Source organism: Eucyclogobius newberryi, unplaced genomic scaffold (assembly GCF_026437365.1).
Source record: "Eucyclogobius newberryi isolate DKJ021-1_F unplaced genomic scaffold, fEucNew1.0.hap1 SCAF_21, whole genome shotgun sequence".
Lineage (NCBI taxonomy): Eukaryota > Metazoa > Chordata > Actinopteri > Gobiiformes > Gobiidae > Eucyclogobius > Eucyclogobius newberryi.
In genome coordinates, this window is record NW_027315846.1 from 18,425,900 (window position 1) to 18,448,558 (window position 22,659).

General features: G+C 39.1%; 5 protein-coding genes across 6 annotated transcripts in view; 3 read left to right on the top strand and 2 right to left on the bottom strand.

Annotated features, from left to right (window-relative positions):
* Positions 1-2,962: 2,962 nt before the first annotated feature.
* On the bottom strand, positions 2,963-5,140 carry bub1bb (BUB1 mitotic checkpoint serine/threonine kinase Bb). Its single transcript, XM_072458141.1, has 8 exons — positions 4,831-5,140; positions 4,695-4,754; positions 4,476-4,620; positions 4,199-4,395; positions 3,959-4,125; positions 3,687-3,883; positions 3,502-3,602; positions 2,963-3,432 (listed from the first exon to the last, which is right to left on the bottom strand). The coding sequence occupies exons 1-8, from the start codon at positions 5,034-5,036 to the stop codon at positions 3,150-3,152; spliced, it is 1,356 nt and encodes a 451-aa protein (XP_072314242.1). The 5' UTR covers positions 5,037-5,140; the 3' UTR covers positions 2,963-3,149.
* A 354-nt stretch (positions 5,141-5,494) lies between these two features.
* Positions 5,495-8,994, top strand: zfyve19 (zinc finger, FYVE domain containing 19). Its single transcript, XM_072457033.1, has 11 exons — positions 5,495-5,685; positions 5,776-5,897; positions 5,991-6,053; positions 6,125-6,288; positions 6,370-6,512; positions 6,603-6,711; positions 6,811-7,032; positions 7,123-7,199; positions 7,356-7,454; positions 7,517-7,674; positions 7,885-8,994. Exons 1-11 carry the CDS (start codon positions 5,632-5,634, stop codon positions 7,961-7,963), a joined length of 1,290 nt encoding a protein of 429 aa, XP_072313134.1. The 5' UTR covers positions 5,495-5,631; the 3' UTR covers positions 7,964-8,994.
* A 50-nt stretch (positions 8,995-9,044) lies between these two features.
* On the bottom strand, positions 9,045-13,338 carry ppp1r14d (protein phosphatase 1 regulatory inhibitor subunit 14D). Of its 2 annotated transcripts, XM_072457036.1 has the most exons (5): positions 13,140-13,338; positions 12,846-13,107; positions 9,761-9,841; positions 9,496-9,528; positions 9,045-9,407 (listed from the first exon to the last, which is right to left on the bottom strand). In XM_072457036.1, the coding sequence occupies exons 2-5, from the start codon at positions 13,023-13,025 to the stop codon at positions 9,339-9,341; spliced, it is 363 nt and encodes a 120-aa protein (XP_072313137.1). In that variant the 5' UTR covers positions 13,026-13,107; positions 13,140-13,338; the 3' UTR covers positions 9,045-9,338. The 2 variants fall into 2 exon arrangements, with proteins under 2 accessions (XP_072313137.1, XP_072313136.1); XM_072457035.1 differs by having other exon boundaries at positions 12,846-13,336.
* A 1,955-nt stretch (positions 13,339-15,293) lies between these two features.
* Positions 15,294-20,679, top strand: spint1a (serine peptidase inhibitor, Kunitz type 1 a). The gene is made up of 10 exons (XM_072457032.1): positions 15,294-15,864; positions 16,233-16,390; positions 16,474-16,615; positions 18,236-18,403; positions 18,574-18,621; positions 18,705-18,836; positions 18,932-18,982; positions 19,063-19,233; positions 19,619-19,678; positions 19,899-20,679. Exons 1-10 carry the CDS (start codon positions 15,459-15,461, stop codon positions 20,084-20,086), a joined length of 1,524 nt encoding a protein of 507 aa, XP_072313133.1. The 5' UTR covers positions 15,294-15,458; the 3' UTR covers positions 20,087-20,679.
* Positions 20,680-21,801: 1,122 nt separating this feature from the next.
* LOC140370317 (pleckstrin homology domain-containing family G member 3) overlaps positions 21,802-22,659 on the top strand; it is a 28,188-nt gene continuing 27,330 nt past the window's right edge. The window contains exon 1 of the mRNA XM_072457431.1: positions 21,802-21,995. The gene's annotated coding sequence lies outside the window, so the exon portion shown is untranslated. The remainder of the gene's footprint in view (positions 21,996-22,659) is intronic.

The following is a 22,659-nucleotide window of genomic DNA, read 5'->3' on the forward strand; positions in this document are numbered from 1 at the left end:
GCTGTCTTTTGCAAAAGGCCAGAATTGATAGCAGCATGTAACCGTGCCTGAGTGTGCTAGCGTGTTTTTTAAAGCTGGTTTCCAGTGACTGTCTGTAAGGAGAGAAGAGCTCCTTTTACACCCATCACCTGGGATACCTTTCAGCTGCCTGCCTCTGCTGCTGTGTCTTTCTCCCCGTCTGCTGTGCATGTTATGTGGCTGGCATGTGCACATGAGTAATGGTTGCACTGTTTTAGCACTCACCAATATGAATTATTTTTGTATGACAGCCAGGGTTAGACTTGGCAGATGATAGCAGGCAGTTTTGTATGTGTGAATTTAGATGTGCAATGTGGGTCTATTTCTGCAGAGGGTAGAATTGTCATCCTTTTTGAAACTAACGTGACCTAAAATCTTCCAGTGAAGTGTCTTTCTACAAATAGCCTTGTTTTTTTTTTAAATATTCTATTTTAGCTCTGTCATTCTTTGAATAATTGATATAGCAGACTCAAAGCAGAAAAAATATCAGGGTCAAACATGGTTGAAATTGCTTTCAAAGTCATCCAGATTTAGGGCATACATGTAATATGTGTGCGCTTGCGAGGTATTCTAAAATAATGTCTCCCCAATGACAGGAGGTGAAAAAAGCCTACAACTAAACTCATTTGCATGACAATGACAGATTTTCCTGTTGGGGGTCTGGCAGTCATGACTCTTCTCACTTTTTGTCATAGATATTTATTTGCCTCAATCATTATAAATCCATCCAAACAAATAGATACACTTGGAATATCTATTGGGTTTGTAACTCTAAGCAGCAATAAAGACATAGTACAATAAATGGTGGCAATTCATATGGAAAAATAGTTATAGCAAAGTCACGCTATTTGTTCTGACTTTTTTTGCCAGAGCATTTACTGTATGTACTGAGAGACTTTCCACTATGAAGGAGAACACTCTGGGGGGTCATGAGGTGAGCTAATGATATCTCACTGGGAAGCACTTATATGACACTGAAAAGCATCCATTCAGCTACTGAGAAGAAGGAAAAGAAGTCGTTTATAATGACAATGGCAGCTTTAAGTCATGGTCATTAAAATGAGAGCCAACAGGGTGCACCAGTGACCCTCTTAAAATGTTTGAATTACAAAAGATGTGACAATGGATTTGGAAGGATTGCACAGCATGACTTAGTTTTCTGGCATTATATCTGTTATTAACATTTAACTGTATTTGCAAACATATAAGTATCATAAAGCCTTTTTTTTTTACTGAATGTAGAGTATTTTGCCTTACTTCAAAGAAAGCAAGTCAGTTAGAAGAAAGCTTGATGGACAACTGTTTAACTGGTGCATGTAAACACAAATAGGTTTAAGAGCACAGACTGTAAAACATGACCTACACAAATTGTGAGTGTTCCTGTCCGTCAGAACTGTGCTGGACAAAAGCTCTCCTCTGAGGTCCTGTCTGAAGCACATTAAGGAAAAGGTAGCTCGCTGGTCGTGCTGCAGTTAGAGTGGGCTATGGATTTTCTGTCTGAGCCACTATCACTGGCTGGTTGCTTTCATGGAGGGAGCTTTTAATAAGTCCCGCCAAACAGCATAAAGGATACGTTATGATGTGGTTACACAGTGTCATTATAATGGGAGTGCAGCACATACCCTATCATTTATCACAGACATTCAGCGGTTCACTGTGCTAAGCCAAAACTGAAAAATAAAGTTTGGGAATTCAAGAGTCAAGAGGCTTTCATCTCTTGTCAGAAATTCTGTATGATTTTTGGGCCATTTTCTGTGCCTTCAACTTTCCACATCGGCCACTGGGAATAACTGAGGCCTTTTAGCACATGACTGCATTGCATAGATTTCACTTGCTAATGAGGGAACTACCTATCTTCAACAAGTCATTCATCAAAGTCTGCCTTACAAGCTGTGCGTGTGAAGTGGATCCCATCATCACAGTAGATTAGGTTTACTCCCTTCACTCCAGCCTGAGGTTGTGGGGAGCATCTGCAATTCTGTTATTTTCAATAATGCGCTACTCTACATCCTTGACTGGAATTAAGTAACTTTGGGGTAATCATAATGATGTTTTTAAACCTTGGGAAAGCTAATGCTAATTAGCGATATTTTGACCTGTTATTCCCCCTTTCCACCGAGGTGCTGGTGGTTCTGGGCTGTGCCAGCTCCGTTTTCCACCAAACAAGGGCTATTGTCTCTTCCCATAGTAATGCACCGTTAACAGTTTTTTAACACAATTTTTCTCCTAACTGATCCCTAGTGTTTGTTTTTCAATTTAAACTGACTTTGTTTTGCTTTCACCTTTATTTACTTTGAAGTAAATAAAGGTGACTATAGTTTGTAACAGTTACGTTTCTAATATTCCACCAGAACCCGCTGTCATTTCTTGCCCAGCTCTTAACCGATGCCGATTCAGATCCAGTTTTCAGCACCATTTTTTGAGTGCAAAACAGCAGAACCAGTTCTGAAATAAGATATAAGATAAATGGGCTCTGGCTTGGTAAAAAAGGGGAATTCGAGAACAAAACATTATTAGCAAGACGTTAAGATTAACTGAGACAACTCTCAAATGCAATGTTCCAAAGGAACGTGAAAGAGTAAAGCAATCTCAGAAAACTGAATTCAGACATTTATTGACATTACAACTAACTTGAGGCCTTTTACAATTATATAAACAGTGTACAGACTGCTTTCTGCAAACTTCATATTTCCTGTGATGAGAAACCTTTTTTTCAAAATATAGAAACACTGAATCCTTTCAAGAAGGTCCGTTTAACAAAGCACTATTCTTTAGAACAGTGCAACAACTGATTTGGGGCACATCAAAGCGTTTAATTTGTCAGTATTGAACACTTCTTTCATCTCACAAGACGTGGGATACGATGAAAGAAAGCAGTGGATGATGCATTTATTGAATCTTAAAAAAAAACAAAAAACTTTTTTTTACGTGAACCAAGACCAAACTGCCAATTCTCTCCTCAAGAAAATGACAAACAGTATATACATACACAAAAAAAACACATGCATTTATATCACAAAGCACAATTACTAAAACACAGCACAATTACTAAAACACTGCTGCGTAGTTAATAAAAATGCATCTTAAAATAACAATAAAAGGTGAACACAACACAAACAAAAACAATGGGATTAGTTTACGTTGGCGGTAACAGCTTGATTCTTTTGACCTTGAACATCAGCTTGTGACATCTTCTGGCGATATCGCTCAGCTCGCAGTTCCTCAAAGCAGAATTCAGTGGCTCCACTTAGTAGCAGCTCTTTACAGTACATACTCCTCTCTTGGCCTTTTTCTAGTTCAGTCTCTTTCTGCTGTTGCTGCCGCTCTTGTAGTCTCTTCAAGGGTGTTTCTTCTCTACAAGGCTTTCGGGATGATAAAACTGTGTTCACAGATGGATTGATCTTGCATGGGGTCCTGGTGGATTAGGAAAACATAATTAGGGATCTATCAATTTAATATAATATTTGGATAAGGGACACTCACATTGTCGGGGGTTGGTCGGACTCTTCCACAAATGGCTGAAATGTAGGTTTGGCAGGTGGTGGTGCCATAACCGTATGTCCATACTTGTTTTTTTGCCGCATCTAATTAAAACATAAATTTCATCCGTCAGTTTCGATACCATGAAAGCCTAGAATTAAAATTCATTCTTAATGGTTTACTCTTACCTTGACATCACACCATTTTTGTGTTTTTTGTTCATTTTCTTTCACTGCAGAGGAAGATGGTGGTGCCACCCATGGCTCAAGTATTGGCTCTGATGGACCTTCATCAGGCTCTTTATTTTCATCAAAGACTACAAATCGGCTATTTGTAGTATTTCCGAGAACAGGAGCACCTTGCAGTTGTAAACCTCCAGACACACCTTAAAAAAACATATCTAAATTAATATCCAGTTATGTTAGTTCATAGTATGACAAAAAGACAATATTGCATTTACTTTTGATAGCAGCTCCAGTTCTGTTAACTGGGACAATAGTTTTTTTCTTTCCTCTACATTTGAGATCAGCCAAAGACATTCTCTCAAGCTGTGTGGGCTCATCATCATCGCGGTCTTCATCTTTCACATTCATCAACATTTGTCGACACACACGTGCCTGTAGAGCCCTTTGAAGATCAATACAAATTATGACATCACTAAAGCATAACATATTTTCATGATTATATTAAAATTACATACTTATGAAACTGTGTAAGCTTGTCCTGTGGCTCAGCAAACTTTTTGAATCCCTCCTGGTAGACCAGATCAGCTTTGCGACAGTTGCCTTGATTCTCATATTCTTCAGACCAAGCAATATAAAACGATGCTTGCAAATCTCCAATTCCCTGAGCTTGCATATACCGATAATTATCCAAAGGCTCAGAGCAGTTCTTTGCCTGGTTAGACATCCCAATGTTAATTATCAATTGATTAATTTCAGTTGACATAAACAGAAAACATACAGAATAATACATACAAATTTGATCCATAAGTCGACATAACGAGGGTCGTTATGGTACTTTTTCTCTCCAGTAAATATGGTTGCAGCTCGTTCTAGTAATGTGGCAAGGTTACTTTCTTTTCCTCCTTGAGGAAATGTTTGCTCTGTCCAATTAATATACCTGTTTAAACAATTAATGAATACAAAGTGTAAAGTGTGATCAATTTTAGATTTATTAAATTAAATTACACTTACCTATCCCAAACATCAAGTGGGTCATCTCCAGCATACATTCTTAGTTCTGTTTCAAAGGACCTAAAAAAATTATATAAAATATGATGAAAATAACCAAAACTGACTTAAATCTACATCTATAATCGCAGGCCCATACTGTCTCTGTTGAATGATGGCAGAGCTGAATCCATCCTGATGTTGTGAAAGGGCTTCTTGTAATGCAGAAATGTGTCTTCCACGCCTGAGTGGCTGAATGTTTTCTTTGCACAGTTCCCATTCCACATCTCCTCCTTCTGCCATTTTGAACCAGAGCCCTGTAGAAGTATACGAACGCGTGTTTTTATTGTTACTGTCGTACATCATTCATTATATTTTAAACATGACATTAGTTGTTAATTTTGGCTATTTAATATAAAGTACCACATGCATATATAACCTAATTACATAAATATAAGTTATATTTACAATATACGCACACAACTTAGCTAACTGAATGCAAGATCTGAGGCGGGTAACAGACAGTGTTAGCTTTGTGTAAGTTAGCTAACGCTAGCTAATGTCATGTCTGGCTCAATTCCTTAAGTTTAAGACAACAAAAGCCAAATAAATGTTCCATTTGTTGGTAAGTGCACATGAATTCATCGTCAAAGTAAAATGGGCAATTTCATACCAATTTCTGCGTTTTTCCTCTTATTTCCAAACGACAGTAAACACTGGATCGGGTCCGTTTTGGTCTGTTTTGAAAACGGACCGCGACCGACTTTCCTCAAAGCTGATTGGACAAATCTGAAACCGGAAATACGACAATAACGCCACTTTACATCTTCCGCTACATTTCCTGTTTTGAGAGCAGATGCGTTTACAGTACCCCAGAAGGCTCTTATTCTACTTTGTAAGATTATACACATTTGTAATACATACTTTGATGGATGACTCATGACTTTTAACGGGCGTCGGCATGGAGAATCGTTGTTATTCGTGTACATCAAAGTTCAGTCTCTTCAAAAAGGAGGTAGGTCAGCCTCTCCATAGAAATAATATGTTGTTGTTGTTGTTCATTTTAATAAGTGAACTAATATGATACGTGTAATTTTTCTCGTAGCTGTGCTGTAAAAACTGCGGCCGCTCCTTATGCTCCAGCTGTTTGACTCTCAGTGCTGTGGTGCCTCGCTGTGGCAACACTGTACAAAAAGTGTGTAAGCAGTGCCACACCGCCCTTACAGGGTACAGATCAAGCCTAAAGCATGGATATATTATATACCATACTGTAAAACACACACTGAGATAATAATAAGCACATTTTTGTATCGGTTTCAGTGGTGGGAATTCTACAAACCATAGCAGCAACAGTAAATGGTCTCCTCCTGAAAATTATAAAAAGTAAAAAAAGAAAATTGCATTTTTTTTTGTTGTCAAAGTACATGGTACAAATAATTTTGTTTTATTCTCAGACGTGTTGCTGCATTAGAAGCTAAACAACCGGGTCAATCATCACAGGCTCAAGGAGGCAGCATAAATGCCAAAGCCCCACCCATCCCTAGAGGTCTCACTAAAGAAGACCAGGCCATTGCTGAGAGACTACACAAACTGAAGGAGGATCCCAGTACCACACAAAGTATTTTTAGTAAATTTACTAGTAGATGCTATTCTAATCATATATTTGATTTATATTTTTAACTTTAACTGTCCTTTTCAGAATCCCTCCCATCTGACAAAGAGCTTGAGTCTCGCCTTGCTGCTTTGAAAGCTCCAAGCAAACCAGTGCCTTCTGCCAAAGAGATGGAGGACCGCTTGGCAGCTCTACGGGGCATGCCTACCCCATCACAAGCTAGTCCACCTGTGAGCTGAATTACAGCCAAATTACTTAATTGCAATAGTCTTTTTACTGTGTGTATATATAGGATTGTTGACAGACTCATATACTTGCAGGTGCACAAACCTCCAGACAACAGGACACAGACTGAACAAGCCAATGATCTGATTACTCAAATGACAGAGGAAGTTGCCATTGACAATGCTCAAACAGACTCTGAAAGCAGTAGGCGTTTTATTTTTTTCTCTACATTAAACATAATGTAATAATCCTAATAATAAACATTTTGTATAAATTACTATTAAATGCCTACATTTTACGCAGGTGTAGATTTGGAGTCTTTGAATGATTTAAACAAAGTTGAAGCAAGAACGCTGGAGGATAATCTTGAAGAAAATAATGAGAACTCAAAGCAGTTAGAGGCTGAGAAAACTCGAGTGCTGGACGAGGCTATGCAGGAGCTGAAGAAAGAGAAACACACCCAGGATGAGATACTGCAGATGGCAAAAAGATTAGCACAGTTGAAAGGACAGGACCCAGACAGAGGTGATCCATTATATAATCTACTGTATAACCTAAAGTCTGCAGTTTGTCAATCTATTATAGTGCCAATGCTTACATCTCTATCCATTGTAGTTACCAAGGATGACTTTCAGTGCCCTGACAGTGACGAAGAGACTGGGGAGGAAGCTGTGATGAGGGTGTTAAAGCAGGTGTGGAATCTTCCCTAAAATGTGAAACTCCCTTGTAAATAATAAACGTAATGATTAATAATACTAAGAGGTTACAAACAAGATGCTTTTGCTCTTACATTTTGGATGAGTTATTTTGTGATCAGGAAACGGCTGAACATTTCTCTTTTCTTTTAGCTTTCAGAAGAAGCTGCATTAGACGAGGCCAGTGGCTACAATATACCCCCAGAAATGAGTGGGCCCAGGAATACAGAAAAAAAAGCTGCCTCTAAAAAGGTAAACGTGACTAGTTAGAAAAATTTCATGAAATCATATCATTGCTCATCACGTCTTTCCAGGCACCAGCACCTAAAAGTAAAAATAGAACAACAGCAATTTCTTATCAGCAATCAGACAGTGATGAAGAAGAGCTCCCATGGTGCTGCATCTGTAACCAAGATGCTACTCTTCGCTGTCACACCTGTGATGCAGACTTATACTGCAACCGCTGCTTCAGGTAGCCCATTCAATCTGTTAAAATATGGTTCTTGTCCCAAATGAAAATATGTATGCCCTAAAGCTTAAGCAAGATGCCTTTGATTTGAAATGCATTCCACGACCCAGATAACTACAGTATGCAGGCGGGCTGCTTTCAAACTGCTTAGCAGCATGCATATAAAGTATTTATTGTGATAAATTATCAATCCCCTCTCCATTATCTCTTTAGGGAAGGCCATGATAAATATGACAGAATGGAGCACCGCACTTCCAACTACACTGCACCAAAGAAGAAGAGAAAGTCATGATACAAAGCTTTTCTGTCTGGTTTGTCTTTGTTAGACTTAAGTGCCCTAATACTTATTGTTGGAGTAACTTCCAATGCTGGTATGCTTTCAGTTGGCTTCTGTAACAAACTATTTCAACTCACTTAACATATATCAGATAATGTATAAATAATATGCCAAGTTTAAAAAATCCTTAGATCAGTAAGCATCTAAAATTGTAAATGTTGAATAAGTAACTCGAGCTACTCAAGTAAGCGGCTAGATTTCCTAGCGTACAGCACCAAAGTCCAAATATCTTGGAGGTTTTTGCGTGTCCCTTTTCCGGATAGCAACAAAAGCTTATCAACAACGCACTTTGCACTTGCTCTTGTCACCAATGGACTATTTTTAGAGACATTAGTGCGACTGAAGAAATACATGATGGTGTTCTAATATTTTGTTTCTATATTTGTCCCAGTGTAGACATGATTGTTCCTTTTTTATCCTGGTATACAGTTAAATTTAGACTAGTTTTAAGTATGAATGGCCCATATGTCAGTGAAATCTCAATGGTGTTTGACAAATTACAGTAATGGAAGGCTAGAAGACCTTATGTATGTGAGACAGAGAAAGCCATTTTGTGGTTTCATCTGAGCATTACTGTCCAGCTGAGGAGAAACCCTAATTACCAACCTCTCTAGGGGGGTCTGCTCCATTATGGCGTGTATAGAGGCCGTTACTGCATGTTTGCCTTTTTGGTCATGTCGTACACAATCACGGACAGGAAATGGATGCGGATAATGGATGCATAGTTAATGGAATTTGCTGTTGTAGTTTTCTGTGTTTATTCCTGGCCTTGACATGCTGCTTGCCACTCACACTAAATTGATATGCGGACTGTCTTTCCATTGTAACTGTCTACTGCATAATGTCAAAGTTAACAATATTGTACTAGATTAGAGCAAAAACAGCAAGCAATACTGGTAGCAATGTAATTACATATAAGAAAATAGAGAAAAGTTGGATGCCCTTACATTTCTTTGTACTCTTCATCAATAAATCAGATGGTACTATGGTGTCGGTCATAGGTGATGTGTATTTTATTTTGACAAAGGGCACAGTATGACAACATAATATTTATTTACATAAATAACCTACAGAAATTGTACACAAAACAGTCAAACAATGTATAGTTGTTGCCTCTTTTCATTTGTGCATTGTTGTAAATGTAAAATGTTGCAGTCTTTTAGCACAAGTACAAAAAAGAAAGCGGTACCTTTTACTGAAAAAAGGTCTTGCAGCCAACATAAATAGTCCCAGTGATATTTGAACTCTTCTTTATAAGCATCCAGCATAGTAAGGGGGATGGGGAAGATCAAAAGCGCCACATTGTATTCACTCATAATTTTACGTAAAACTATTTCTTCAAAGGCCCGGACATTTTGCGTAGACCTTTTATCCTGTAGAGTAGCCCGTTGATAAAATCCTATAAAGCAGTAATGATTAACACTTAATAGTAAACAGATAATATTTATAAACAAGGAAATACCGGTGACATTGCGTTCGAAGCTTACCTCTTTTGGCTTTCCACATTCTTGCAACAACTCCTAGTAAAGCATATAAAAACAATTTAACACACACTGAACTTTTACTTTATCACTCTAAATATTGCGACGTTGTATTGCACTTGGTGTCAAATGTCAAGCTGTAACGCTCCACAAAGCAAACGGGAAGGCCAAGTTAGGGGCTTCATTGATGAATAACAAAGCAAACTGGGTAAGAGACTGAATAATTTAAAACATATTGGACCAAAGAAGATAATTTTTGACATGGACTCACCTCCAGCCTAGTCCTCTGCCCTTCATCTGACAGCTCCAGTAGTTCATCTATGTCGATCTCTAACTCTGGAATTTCCTCCTCCTGTAAAATAAGAAAGTTGGACAGTTGTAAATTACGATTTGCGCCGAGAGGCCTCCGTTCTTTATGCCATCTGATTTTCTGGATGGTTTGCTCAGCTGGCATTTAGCTTAAGCATTAAGCAGTGATAACCCCCAGTGTAAATGTATCCAGATAATATATTAAACTTAGATAGTTTTCAAATAGTTGTACAGTAAGCATTTTGTAGAAAAGTAATCAATTAAGGTTGTTATTCACATCTTTCTGTGCCCTGAAAGAGGCCTGACTGGAGGAGCCTGAGCACAAAGATATCTGGCGTCAGCAGATGTACTCTCGTATTTGACAAGTGGGACTCATTTTTAAGGAGAATATTTTCCGGTTGGGGAGTTTTCATGGCTGATGTGGATGAGGAGTTTTCTGGACCAGGAGAGAGCTAATCAATGTGGAAGTGCTGAGTGGCAGAATGGATGAGCCCACCTTCGGCTCAGTCCCCAGTGCCCGCTCTAATTGATACATGCTGCCAGTTTGGACTTGTGTGATTCTGCTGATGTCTGCAGCAGCCATGTACTGTGCAGCTAAAACAATGTACTTTATGGTCTGTAATGCTTGGTTCTTGTACAGTGTGCATTTTACCAGTCCCAGTGTGTTGACCGTGCTGTTTAATGCATATGTACTTGGTTGAAATCATACATCAAATAGTAATAATTATGTCAAACTATCTCTATGAAAACACAACTGCAGCCACCAAGTTCAAACACAAGTAGTTCTCAGTGGCTGTTATACTAGTCAGATGCGTTTCTTTGCTCTGTGGAGACCGTGACCAGATTTTGTATTAACTGTGGTTTTCTCATTTGCTTGAACTGGCCTGGGTTTTGCTCCCGGCAATTGTTTTATCATTTTATCAATACTTGATCTCCTGGCATTATAATGCAACCCTTAATTGACTGTGGTGCAGGGGAAGGTTACAGAGACTATATCTTGTGTGTTTTAATATTGATAGACTATTGATATCCATCACCTTAGTGCAAAGATCACATATTGATTCTTGTGACTTGTTGACTTATCATTTAACCTGTTCTGGCAAATCCAATAAGATGAGTTTCCTTGAGCGTTAAAGCAATTTGGTGGTTTAGTTTATTTGCCATTTGCAGTAATTAAAACACACATTGAAAAAGCTCAAAGTTCACAGCAAAATGATAAAAACAACCACATTGATGTAGTTACTTGATAACTTCACTTGAAGAGATTGTATCAACTGTATTTGAATGATTTTAGCATCATGTTGCAAAGAATAATCAATTTATATACTTTAAAACTTGGGAAATATATAGCTTATATCGCTTAAGTTACTTTTTCACTCAAGCCTAATCCCAGAGGAACATGTTTTAGCACTTGAATTTAAAATGTTTCCACATGTTCTTATTTATTTCAAAGGTGTGAAGTTTGTAAAGTCAGTGGGCGCTCCAGGCCGAGGCAGCATTTGTGTGAATTAGAGATGCAGCTAAATAATTCAGAGTGTGACACAGGGGACTGATGGTAAATGCTTCCACGCGGAAGACTCAGAGAACCAACAAAGTAACCTTCCCCTGAGCCTATGCAAAATTCATCATGCTGGCCACGGAGCAGGGATAGCAGGGGTAATTCCACTCAAGTCACTCATGCACAAATTACTATTTTTGGTTAGGAAATGGTATATAGGGTTCTTTTCATTTAATCAAATTCCATTCTATTTCTAACACCTTATTTTTTGCATGTTTTACATCTTACTATTTTTGTTGTTAGTACTCATTGTTTTATGTACCATATCGTCGAAGTACATTCCTAGTTTGCGATGAAAATAAAAACAGTTTCTGCCTCGGAATCTTTTCCTGATAATACTTGTTATAATTGTAAGATTCTGGGACAACATCAGAGAAAAAATACATCAGCTGTTTTGGATTTTTCTGTGCATGTCCCGGGATTTATTCCACTTTTGGCTAATGAATTGTACATTACCAAAAGGCAGTCCCTCGGGGTGCAATTAGGCAATGGTAACAATATAAAGGGAAAGTCTATATTTAATGCTTTACAGTTGCTTTATCTTCAGGTTTCTACAAAAATGACGGATAACTTCTCCACCACAGGGTCCCAATTGAGATGACCGCACTTTGCTTGTATGTGTGCCACAAACAGGAGGTGGCCCTGTCATCTGATCTGGAGCACCATTGGGAAGCCCATGCCTCAGCGCAGAGGCCCTGACTGCCACGCCGCTTCATGTGGGTGAGCAGACATCTGTTACCATGGTTTCCCCTTACAGAATGCCAAGCAAATCAATATGGAGCCTCTGACATAATTGAATTGTATCCCATATCCCGTACAGGAATGAGGGAGAGATAAATGGTGTGTTTAAAGTGATATGGAGCCCTAATGTCCCATAGAAAGTATATTAAATGTAACTGTGTTTGTAATAGGTCCACTACTGCACATAACTTTGAGGTATTTTCATATTATGGTCATTACAATGGGCGTGTAGTGTTTTAAAAGAGTCATAATTGTTATCTATTGTGTTGCTTTGAATTGTACACACCAGATTAGGTGCTGGCGTAATTTCCCAAATGCCACCCTAATACTAAACATAAAAGTTGTATAATAGCCTCTATAAAAGCCACCTCTGCTTTTATGGCTTGCTCTGTTTTGTATTTATTACTTATTTGGTTGGGGAGACGCACACAATTATTATTCATTCAGTTTTATTTAGACGTGTCAACAAAACACAAAATACACAGTCATTACTACTATCCCTTATATAAGGAAATGTCAGAATTACTGTTGTAAAACACCACTGATGTTTTGCTATCAGCCCAGTGACACATGGGGGATTCAGTGCCAAATTGTGCCGAGCCTCCCACATACTTGTCCTTCTGGTTGCAGTAATGTGTTCATCCCGCTCATGCAAGATGGATAGTTCACTGCAGGCGCAGTGGGGCACAGATCATCTATCCTCTTTTACCAGTTCAGAGATCTAAAGATGTAGAAGCATGTGCCCTACCTCACAGTCAAACAGCAGGTGTAGCTGGTCATCAATCCACTCCTCGATGTCCAGTCTCCTCTGGAGGTCTTTGCGGTTGTATTTTACTGTCAGTTTACCTAGTTTGCGATGTGCTGGCTCTTCTGTTTTGTCTGTTGACTGAAACATCACCCTGCACTGGGCGCTGGCTTCTGATGCCATGGTTCTGACTGCCACGGCCTCAGGAGAACCGTGGACACACACGAAGGCTGGTGCTCCTGTCTTTGCCCCGGCTGTCAGTGTGCTGCATACACACACACACTCACACACACACACTCACACTCACACACACTCCTCTGTTCTTCTGTTTTCAGTGTCGCTCCTGCATGGATGTTCCTGGTACGTAGCTCACTGTTTGTCTTCTCAACAATATAGCCTGTGCTTTTCTGCCTGTCCTCTCTCTCGCTGTCTAGCTCTCATTGCCTCCTCCTCTTGCAACACCCACTAGCTGCACTATCTGGACGATGGTAATGAGATATCCTCCTGTGTGTGTGTGTGTGTGTGTGTGTGTGTGTTTGCTTTATGCTCTCTTCCTCTTTGTTATAACAGGTGTGGTAGCATAGGTCAGTTGTACCTATAAAAAGAGGAAAAGGGTAAGAGTGCAAGTGTAGCAATCGAAACGTACATAGGTGCATGTGCAACTTTTGATTACAATGCCTCTATATCTCAAGAATCACAACTAATCCAACTGTCATTGGTTTGCATTTATTATATGATTGGCCAAATAATAATAATGATGATAATAATATGATTGTTCAAACAGATTGGTAGATAAACAACAACATATATTAAATTTGCTGCTATATAAACATGTCTAGAGTCAAATCAAATTAACTCTGGAAAGGGACTTTCCAGAGTTACTCATACACATTAAGCCATATCTAGGTATCTTGGTTTTCCAGTGCAATGACAGACATTATCAAGTGTACATTTAATAAGCATTGAAATTCAATTTGGCATGCTCAGTTACATATAAATAATAGATGGATAGTAGAGCCCTATTTATGGTTCTTAGAAGTGAAATAAAAGTCACATCAGTTAGAGAAAAAAACAAGTTAAAAAAAAACACAAGTCAAATTCATAGTTTGTGTTTCTTGAGTCATTGTGGATTAACAGAATTTAAACTTAATGTTTCAGTATGAATAATGACCTTTTCTTTTTTTGCAGGTGAGGCAAAGCTTTGCATGTCCAGCCCCTTATGCACCGTATGTTACAAACACTGAATTATTGAGTGTCCCAGGGCAGTTCACCTTTCAAACAAAATCATTCATCTCATCTCATGCGTCTTCTGCAGTGTTGAAATGTAAACAGCAGTGGGCCCACGAGGACTGCTTGTGTCATAACCTCAGATCAGGTTGATTACTCATTACAGGCGAGAGAAGCACAGTCACCACAGTCTGGGTCATCTGCACTGTGAGAAGATAAGAAAAGCCCAGAGATGAGATCAACTCTAGGAAAAAACATAGAAATAGTTGTAGACAAATGTAAGGGCGAAATGCAATTAAATGGTTTTGCTCAGTGACTCATGACTTGCAAGTGACTCAACGTCAACTCAGTGTATCACCACTTTCAACATACTTTTGAATGATAAGATATTTTATGAGACATGTTTTAAATCGGATATAACAGATATGATAAAAAAAAAACTTTACTATAGTTTACTTCCTTTATAGTTGCAGATGGCGATCTACTGCCCTCGTCTGGGCAATGACTGTAACTTCTTGTAATGGAAAGAATGTAGACCAGGGGTGTCCAAACTTTTTTCACCAAGGGCCGCATTTTGAAACTTAAACGGGGCAGAGGGCCACAAACAACTTGACAATGTCGAATTTGTTGAATGACAAAGTGAATCATTTGAAATTTTGCATTTGATGTAATTGCGATGAGCCTCCACACCTTTAATTATACCTGGAACATTAATATTAGGTTGGTACAACATCAATATGCCTGAATTCTCCCAATTTCACAGTAAAAAGTACTAGTTTTTGTTGTTTCGGCCGACATAGCAGGAAGCTGGAGGGCCAACAAAAATTGGTCTGAGGGCCGCATTTGGCCCCTGGGCCCTAGTTTGGACATGCCTGATGTAGACCATAAAACTCACATAATTCAACTCTTTTGTTAGGTGTTAATTGTTAAGGTTAGCCAAGACCACACGATTTAACAAGTTTAAAATATGCCCTGACATATGATAATATTTTAGTAGTTTAATAGACACATAAGGCGGTGTCCCGATGAATGTGGTAGTTATTAACCCTCACAGTAGAAAAAAAAAGCAGAAAGGCAACTCACTAATAGAACCACATTATGACTTTAGGTCGTCTAATAAAAGTGGCGGTTATGTGACAGCAGCCACTTCCGTGAGTGGGTGCGCGCGCGCGGCTGGGGCGCGTGTCCCCCGCAGACGCATGAAGGGAGCGGCATTCTCCCCGAGGTGGAAATTTACTTCCTGTTTGTCAGGTGAGTCACAGGTAATGTCGTCGACTCTCTGAACTCTTCCACGGAACCCGCTGGAGTTTCGACCGTTGAAAGCACAGAAAGCACAGAGCTGTGACCGGTTCGCGGAGCTTTTTCAAGGAGCTTTTTTGACTTTTTAAAATGTGTTTGGTCTTGGGGCACTTGGGAGCGTGTGCGCTGCTCCTGGTTCTCTCCCTGGACGTGAGCGCCGCCCAGGCCACAGGTGAACAATGCTTAGCCCGGTTCAAACAGGGCCAGAGTGATTTTGTTCTCGATGCGGACGAGTCTGTGAAAGATGGGGCCACTTACATCTCCTCACCGCCGCTGTCGAACTACAAGCACTGTATCGCTGCCTGCTGCAAAGAGCCCATGTGCAATGTCGCGTTCATGGAGAATGGAGACGGGGAGGGCCAGGTCAAGTCCTGCTTTCTCTTCGACTGTCTGTACAAAAAGAAATACGTCTGCCGCTTCGTCCGGAAGAGGGGATACATCAACTACATTTTAGACAGCGTGTATGAGAGCCATCTCCAAAAGGAGGTCCCTAAAGGTAAGACTATTAAAGAGAATTAAGATCGCACCGTTCAAATGGGTCACCCACACGCTTGGCACTGAAGGGCTGTTTTCCTGTAACTTAATGCGTGAAGTTGGAGCTCTAAATACAGGTATTGAATGACTCTTTTATACACAAAGTCACTGGGGGGTTTATGTGTGGACAATAAAGGATTATCTTATCTATAAACCTATTTGGCAGAAGTCTTTTGCTGAAGTCATTTCAGCATGTTCACACACGTCAAGTCATTAAGTCCCTTGTGGAGGCGTAACATTCTGTGTCATTTGAATGTTTCCTTTAGTGTATTTAGTAACAAATGTGTACATTTTATTCATTCAATCTAATTCATTCTGATGTGCCCACAGGTGGGTCAGACCTTCCACCAAAAGCCAATGGTGGCTTGGATCTAGTTGTTCAACCTCAGGACTCTGTGACACTCAATGGCGTTGAGAGCAAAGATGATAATGAGATCATCAAATATGAGTGGTCCCTGCTGACTCCTTACCCCTATGCTATAATTGAGGTATAGTGCACAGCACAATGTATTTGTAGCCTACTGTCATGTGTCATGGCTTTCTGAAACATGGAACTTTCTTTTTGTTATAGAAAACAAATTTTGACGATCAGATCATTGTGTCGAATCTGACTTCTGGAACGTACAAGTTCAGGCTGACTGTTACAGATAGTGCTGATCAGATGGACACGGCCGACGTCGCCGTACTCGTCTTGACTCAAGAACAATCTGAACGTAAGTTTACAGTGTTATATCATCATTAGTGCAAATCACTGCCTTATTGAATTTCTTCAGAGCTTTGTCCAGTAAAGTCTTTGTTGGAAAACAATAGCTTGTCTTTTCTGTATTGTGGATATTTCCTGCGAATGTTAGTCGTCATCAAACCTGCTGAAACATGTCTGTTCAGGTTTTTTTTTAACTAATGGAAGTGTGATGTGCAGATAAACGTCAATTTGTATTGCGACCAGCTCTGCACATTTGTATTCATAAAGGAAGTGCCTTAAATTGTTACATCTTTCTACCTTTAAGATTATTTAGGCTACTTTACACAGCAAATGTTTCTTTATTACAACAGAAGTCAGAATTACCAACCTAGAATTTTACGGCCGCTCTGACATCCCACTCTCCACCCCCACTTCAACATAAACCTGTCATTCTGGTTTTAGTTTGGGCTACACAAACAACACAAGAGCTCTCATGAGTTATCTTAAAGCAACCAGAAGTCTTCCTTTAATACCATTGTATTACTAATTCACAAACTTTTGTCTTTGTGGTTTACAAAATACTGCCCTTCTTGAAAGCTATGCTTGGTTCTGGTTAAACATAAATGTTTTTCCCCTGTATGCTACTAAGAATGTTTGACTGGGTCTGTCATATATAGGAACATGAAACTGTATTTTGTGGTTGTGGCTACTAAGTGGCTCGAGCCAGTCTATGGAATGGAATGCGACGAGTCTTTGTTCTTGCCAGGTTTACGTTTATTATTATTAATAATAATATTATTATTATTATTATTATTATTATTATTATTATTATTATTATTATTATTATTATTATTATTAATAAAGTCTAACGAATAAAGTCTTAAGAGAATGCAGTGTCAGGGCAATCGCGACTAAAACACGGTTGCGCGGGTGGCGAGAGCCATCATCGCCGCTACCGCGGCTTTAATTTCATTTCTGTTTGTGACGCATGTTGCATTTGTCATAAACCACATGAACACAATGCATAATGCTTATGTTCAACACTATGTCCTTTTGAGTGCTCAATGCTTCTTTATTCTTTGTTTCTAATCATACGAGATCACTAAGACTTGGAAGTGGTTAAAATAGGTCTGAAGACACCTATCTAGTTGGTACACTCTGCAGTGGATGTGGACAGGAGTGATGCATAAGTTGACATTTAGCCTGACCACATTGCATGACATGTGTACATAAAAAGCATTCTTTATGGTTCTTGTGGGTCTCATGACGTGGATACGACATACAGTCTCTATAAGCATTGCCATAATACTAGTAACAAAGTCTAATTTCCAAATTTTAAATGATTTGAACATTTCTTTGTATTGGTTAATTTTGTAATTCACATTTAGAATAAAGCTGCAAAATGACACTTTATCTTAGCATTTTACTCTTAACAAGTTGGCTTTACTTTTTACCACTGTTTTAGAGAATCTCAGAGTGTTGTAAATGAAAGTATTAACAGCCTCTGTCTAGCCAGTGTTTCACCACTTTGAAATCATTATATGCATTTCATTTTGTCATGGGTCCTCTTATGATTTTATGATTGTTCCTCAGAAATGTGGGAACCACTCACCCAACAGTACCAACATGACCAATATTTTTTGTCACACAGACCACTGTATGGCCCCAAAGAAGGTGGGGCCCTGCCGCGGAGCGTTCTCTCGCTGGCATTACAACGCAGCTTCACAAAAGTGTGAGAAGTTCACCTTTGGAGGCTGCAGGGAGAATCGCAACAACTACTTGAACCAGGCCGATTGCACCAAAGCTTGCTCTGGCACAGGTATCACTGCTTCCAACTAACTGGAATTAAAATAACAATTCATCTTCAAATTAATGTCATGTTGCTTATCTATATACGTTTTTCCCTAGCTAAATTTTACACATTTTTGTAGTCTTGTCCATACAATTGACCAGAGGTATTACGTATATTATAATTTTTTGTTTTTCAAGAGAAAATTGACATAACCGGACGAGGTTTGACACCGGTTTCTCCTGAAGGTAATGTAGCCTCAGAATGAATTATACATAGATTATTCTTGTTCACATAATGTATAAGAATGTCATCTTTTGGTGTGCTTCAGGTGAAAAATGTGGTGTACCGTGTACTCAAGCGCACTTCTCCTGTGCAAACGAGTGCTGTATTGACAAGGACCTGGAGTGTGATGGAAGCCCACAGTGCGCTGATGGCTCTGATGAAACAAACTGTGAAAAATGTATGTTAATATTAATATGAATCATTAACTATATATAGTATATTTCATTTAAAAGGAAAAGCAAATCATTTTATTATATATATTTTTTCTTTAAGTGAATGATGGCTTCAGAAGACTCTTAAAAATTAATCTTGATGAAAATAAAGGTAATTAGAAAAGCACTTGCGTTAATGCGATATTGGTGAAGTTATGATATTTTGAAAGCTTTAATGCTTGGCTTTCCCAGTGCGGTGCACAGAGCAACCTAACACTGGAAACTGCAGAGACAGTTTCTCCAAGTGGTACTATGACCCTCTGAAGCAGAACTGCTTCCGCTTCAACTACGGTGGCTGCCAGGGGAATGAAAACCGATTTGACTCGAAGGAACAGTGCATGAAAATGTGCAATGGTGTAACAGGTGAATAGTCTTTATTCAGATACATGTTATTATCTTTCCAAAAGATATGCAAATATATCCATATATACATGTCATTTACATATGCACCTTGGTGACGGCACAAGTCAAAATGTGAAAATGACACGTGTAAATCTATCAAGATTCATTGCTTTAAATCTCTTATAATAAAACCGAAGGCTCATTGTTGACCACTAGAATTATCTGTTATTTCCATGTTACACTAAAGTTAAAGGGGTACCATGGCCTTATTCTGTGCATCTAGAATTGTCTTTTAATTGACACAACCAATGCCATAGATGTAAGTGTGTACATTTCCTAATTATAAGTACAAACAACCTTGTTAAACTTTTTAAAGATGATCTCTATTCACAATTTTATTTTTCAGAAGAGGATGTATTTGCAAGAAAGGAATATCAGGATGGCTCTGTCTCTGACAGTCAGACAGGTATTTATCCCTTTTTCAACTCCATCTTACCTGTAAAATGGCCTCTCTTTATGTGTATCCCTGCAGTCCAATAAAGCTTTGTCGTCCTCGACTTCACCTTTCCAGTTCACTGAGCCACTAAAACCACTGATTTACTGATGCCTTGAAATCATTCCTGCCTTTTATGTTGTTGTCTCCATATTACCAGCTTCTAGTAAATCATTTTTATGTATTTAAACAGGGATTCTTATAATAGCAGCTCTCCTTGGAGTGGGCATCTTCATCCTTCTGTGCGTCCTGGTGTTCTGCTTGATCAAAGGGAAGAAGAAGACCGTACAACATCACCGCGTGCCTGTCAACACCATCCCTGTCTCTTCAATGGAAGACAGGGATCATTTGGTGTATAACAGCACAACCAAACCCATCTGACCCCCAGAGCACAACCTTTGAACCCAGTCCTTGTGCTGGGTGCAGCCTTGTCTGAACGAAGAATGAACTCAGATTGATGAGGAGTTAACAGTTCATGTTGTTTGTGTGTTCATGGAGTTCTGTCATTATTGCAATATACTTTTATTTTTAATTCTTATGGAGACGTTCAAAAGTGAGTTAACTTTGTTAAGAGATGAGATGTGTGAATTGTGTAACTTGGCTTAATGCTGTAGTGTAACATTGAGTAACAGTTTTGCCTCAGGTATAATACAAGGTTATTTAACATAGTAATGCTCAAATTATTTTTTATTGGAAAGTATGTATGTGGATTTTAAGTTGCTTCAAGTTTTACTGACTTGTCTGTGTTTTATTCCTTTGTTACACACTGCACGAGACTACACTTTGATGTACATATTTTAACAAAGTGATATTTTATGTCTTAGTGTTGACGTAACCTTCATACAATGTATAAAGTGTTTTTCATATAAGCTGCCTTGTTATGTAAACAGTTCAGACATTTAGACCCATTTAGCCTCTGTTCCATTTGGCATTGTAGATGTTGCACTGTTTGTAGGAAATAAAATATTAATCACCATGTCAAGTGTTTTGAAATTCCTGTAAATATGGAAGGACTCAGCTGGCAAGTCTGTTCTTTGCATATTGCAAATAGCTTCAGCTTGACTTTCTAGGTGTGTCTGTCAGTGGTGATAATTCTATGACACTAGCTTCTATAGTAAGGTTATGTGTTGACAGCATTCTTACTATGTGGTTCACAATGCAACAGGCCTATTATATGTTCTTCTTTGCCCTTGATTGACTTGGACTTGTCCAGTGAGAACCTGAGCTCTTTTTTAATTTTTCATCAGCGATGTTTGATGCTCTGAAACCTTGCAATGTATAATCTAACCAGCAGGTGGCAATGTTTATTTTTATCATCGTCCACTAAGCACTCAAGTGTTAACAATGAACAGTTTTGTGAAATTATTTAAATAACTTTAATTAAAATCTGTGCTTAGTATTGTTTTCCTGATAATCTGGGGGTTGTGAGTGTCAGTCAGAGGGGGCATCGGGGGTCGCGTAAAGCAAACCGCCCCTTTCTATCTCATTAGACACGCATAAATCAGCACACACCCAAATGATTCCCCCGACTCATCCTTTGTTAACCACTCTTTCTACTGACTTGACCCCCATAAATGTAATAGTCGAGGTTACAATTTGTTATGGCCGTTCACAAGGCCTGTCAATGGAGCCCAACATACTGTTTTCTGTGGGTTATGGAAATGGACTATGTCTATGTACAAAAGAGAAAGCAGAAAAAATATATTTATTATAGATGGACTCAGACTTAGATCCATGGTCCAGACCCTGTGCCATTAAAGTATAATAAGGCCATATATAATAAGACCATAATAAGACCATATGACACTGCCCTGTCAGGAGAAAGCTGTTCTGCGTTGCCTTCACGTCGATGCGCTAACATAGAACATTTGTACAGGTAAAGAAGTCAAGAATGGTGAAAGAACACATATATAGCAGATTAGTCAACAGAACAGTTGACTTAACGTTTTTTTTATTTTTCAGGCGTTTATACTATATTTGTTCCATTAATAAAGTTGTTGTAATAACTTGCCCTTCCCCGTGTTTGAACCGCAGTGCTGATATGTCCCACGCCCCTGAACGCGTCATGGTTTCCTCACAGCTTTTCAAACGCCGCAGTGTTGTGGCTGTGGGCCGTGTGCGTGGGACCGTGCGGGACCAGAGCCAGTCAGTGAGCGGCTCCTCCGGGATGTGTCTGTGAGTGTTTGTGCGGCTCTACCATGTGATGTGATGTGGACAAACTAACGGAATACCACAGCACGATTTCAGCAACTTTGGAGACGATCGGACGGAGGAAAACTCGCCCGAATCGGTTCGTAAGGTCTTTTTTTTCTCCCCATTTCAACTTTTTTACTACGTTAGCTAAAGTTAGCGACTAAACTGCACTGATATGCTACACGCGGAGCTGCAACACATCCTGACAAGTGTTGTGATTGCATTTGTGTGTTTGAAAAGTAGGATTCTGTTCAGAGTGTAGTTTTAAACAGGGAAATTAATGCATTAGAGAAGTCTTATAGAAGAATCCCATGCATTTTAGAACATGTTTAGATCTAAAACTACTACAGGCACTAACAGAAAACACAGGATATTTTATAATTTGCAGAGAAAATACTATTCTAAAAAAATGCTGCCATTTCGATTACACTGAGCTCACCACCTTGTTTTTGTCAATGAATGTCAATGTATGTAACTGTAAAAGTCGTTTGATTGTACTGAATTTAATGTGTTTGCCAAGCCAAATTCCACTGCTTTTGTTTCATTTCCGGCGACTTTATTGAAACGCCGTTGAGTAACGTTGCAGCACCGTTACACATTCTTTATCTCTGCCTCATTGCGGTGCGTCCGTGCATTTCCGGGCCTTGTTGTATTGCACAAAGTTTGATCCCTGTCTCTCCTGAAGTTTCACAACCGTTGGTCTCTGCAATCCCGGAGGAGGCAGAGGTTTCAGTCAGATAAGTGATGTTTGTTTTTGAAAA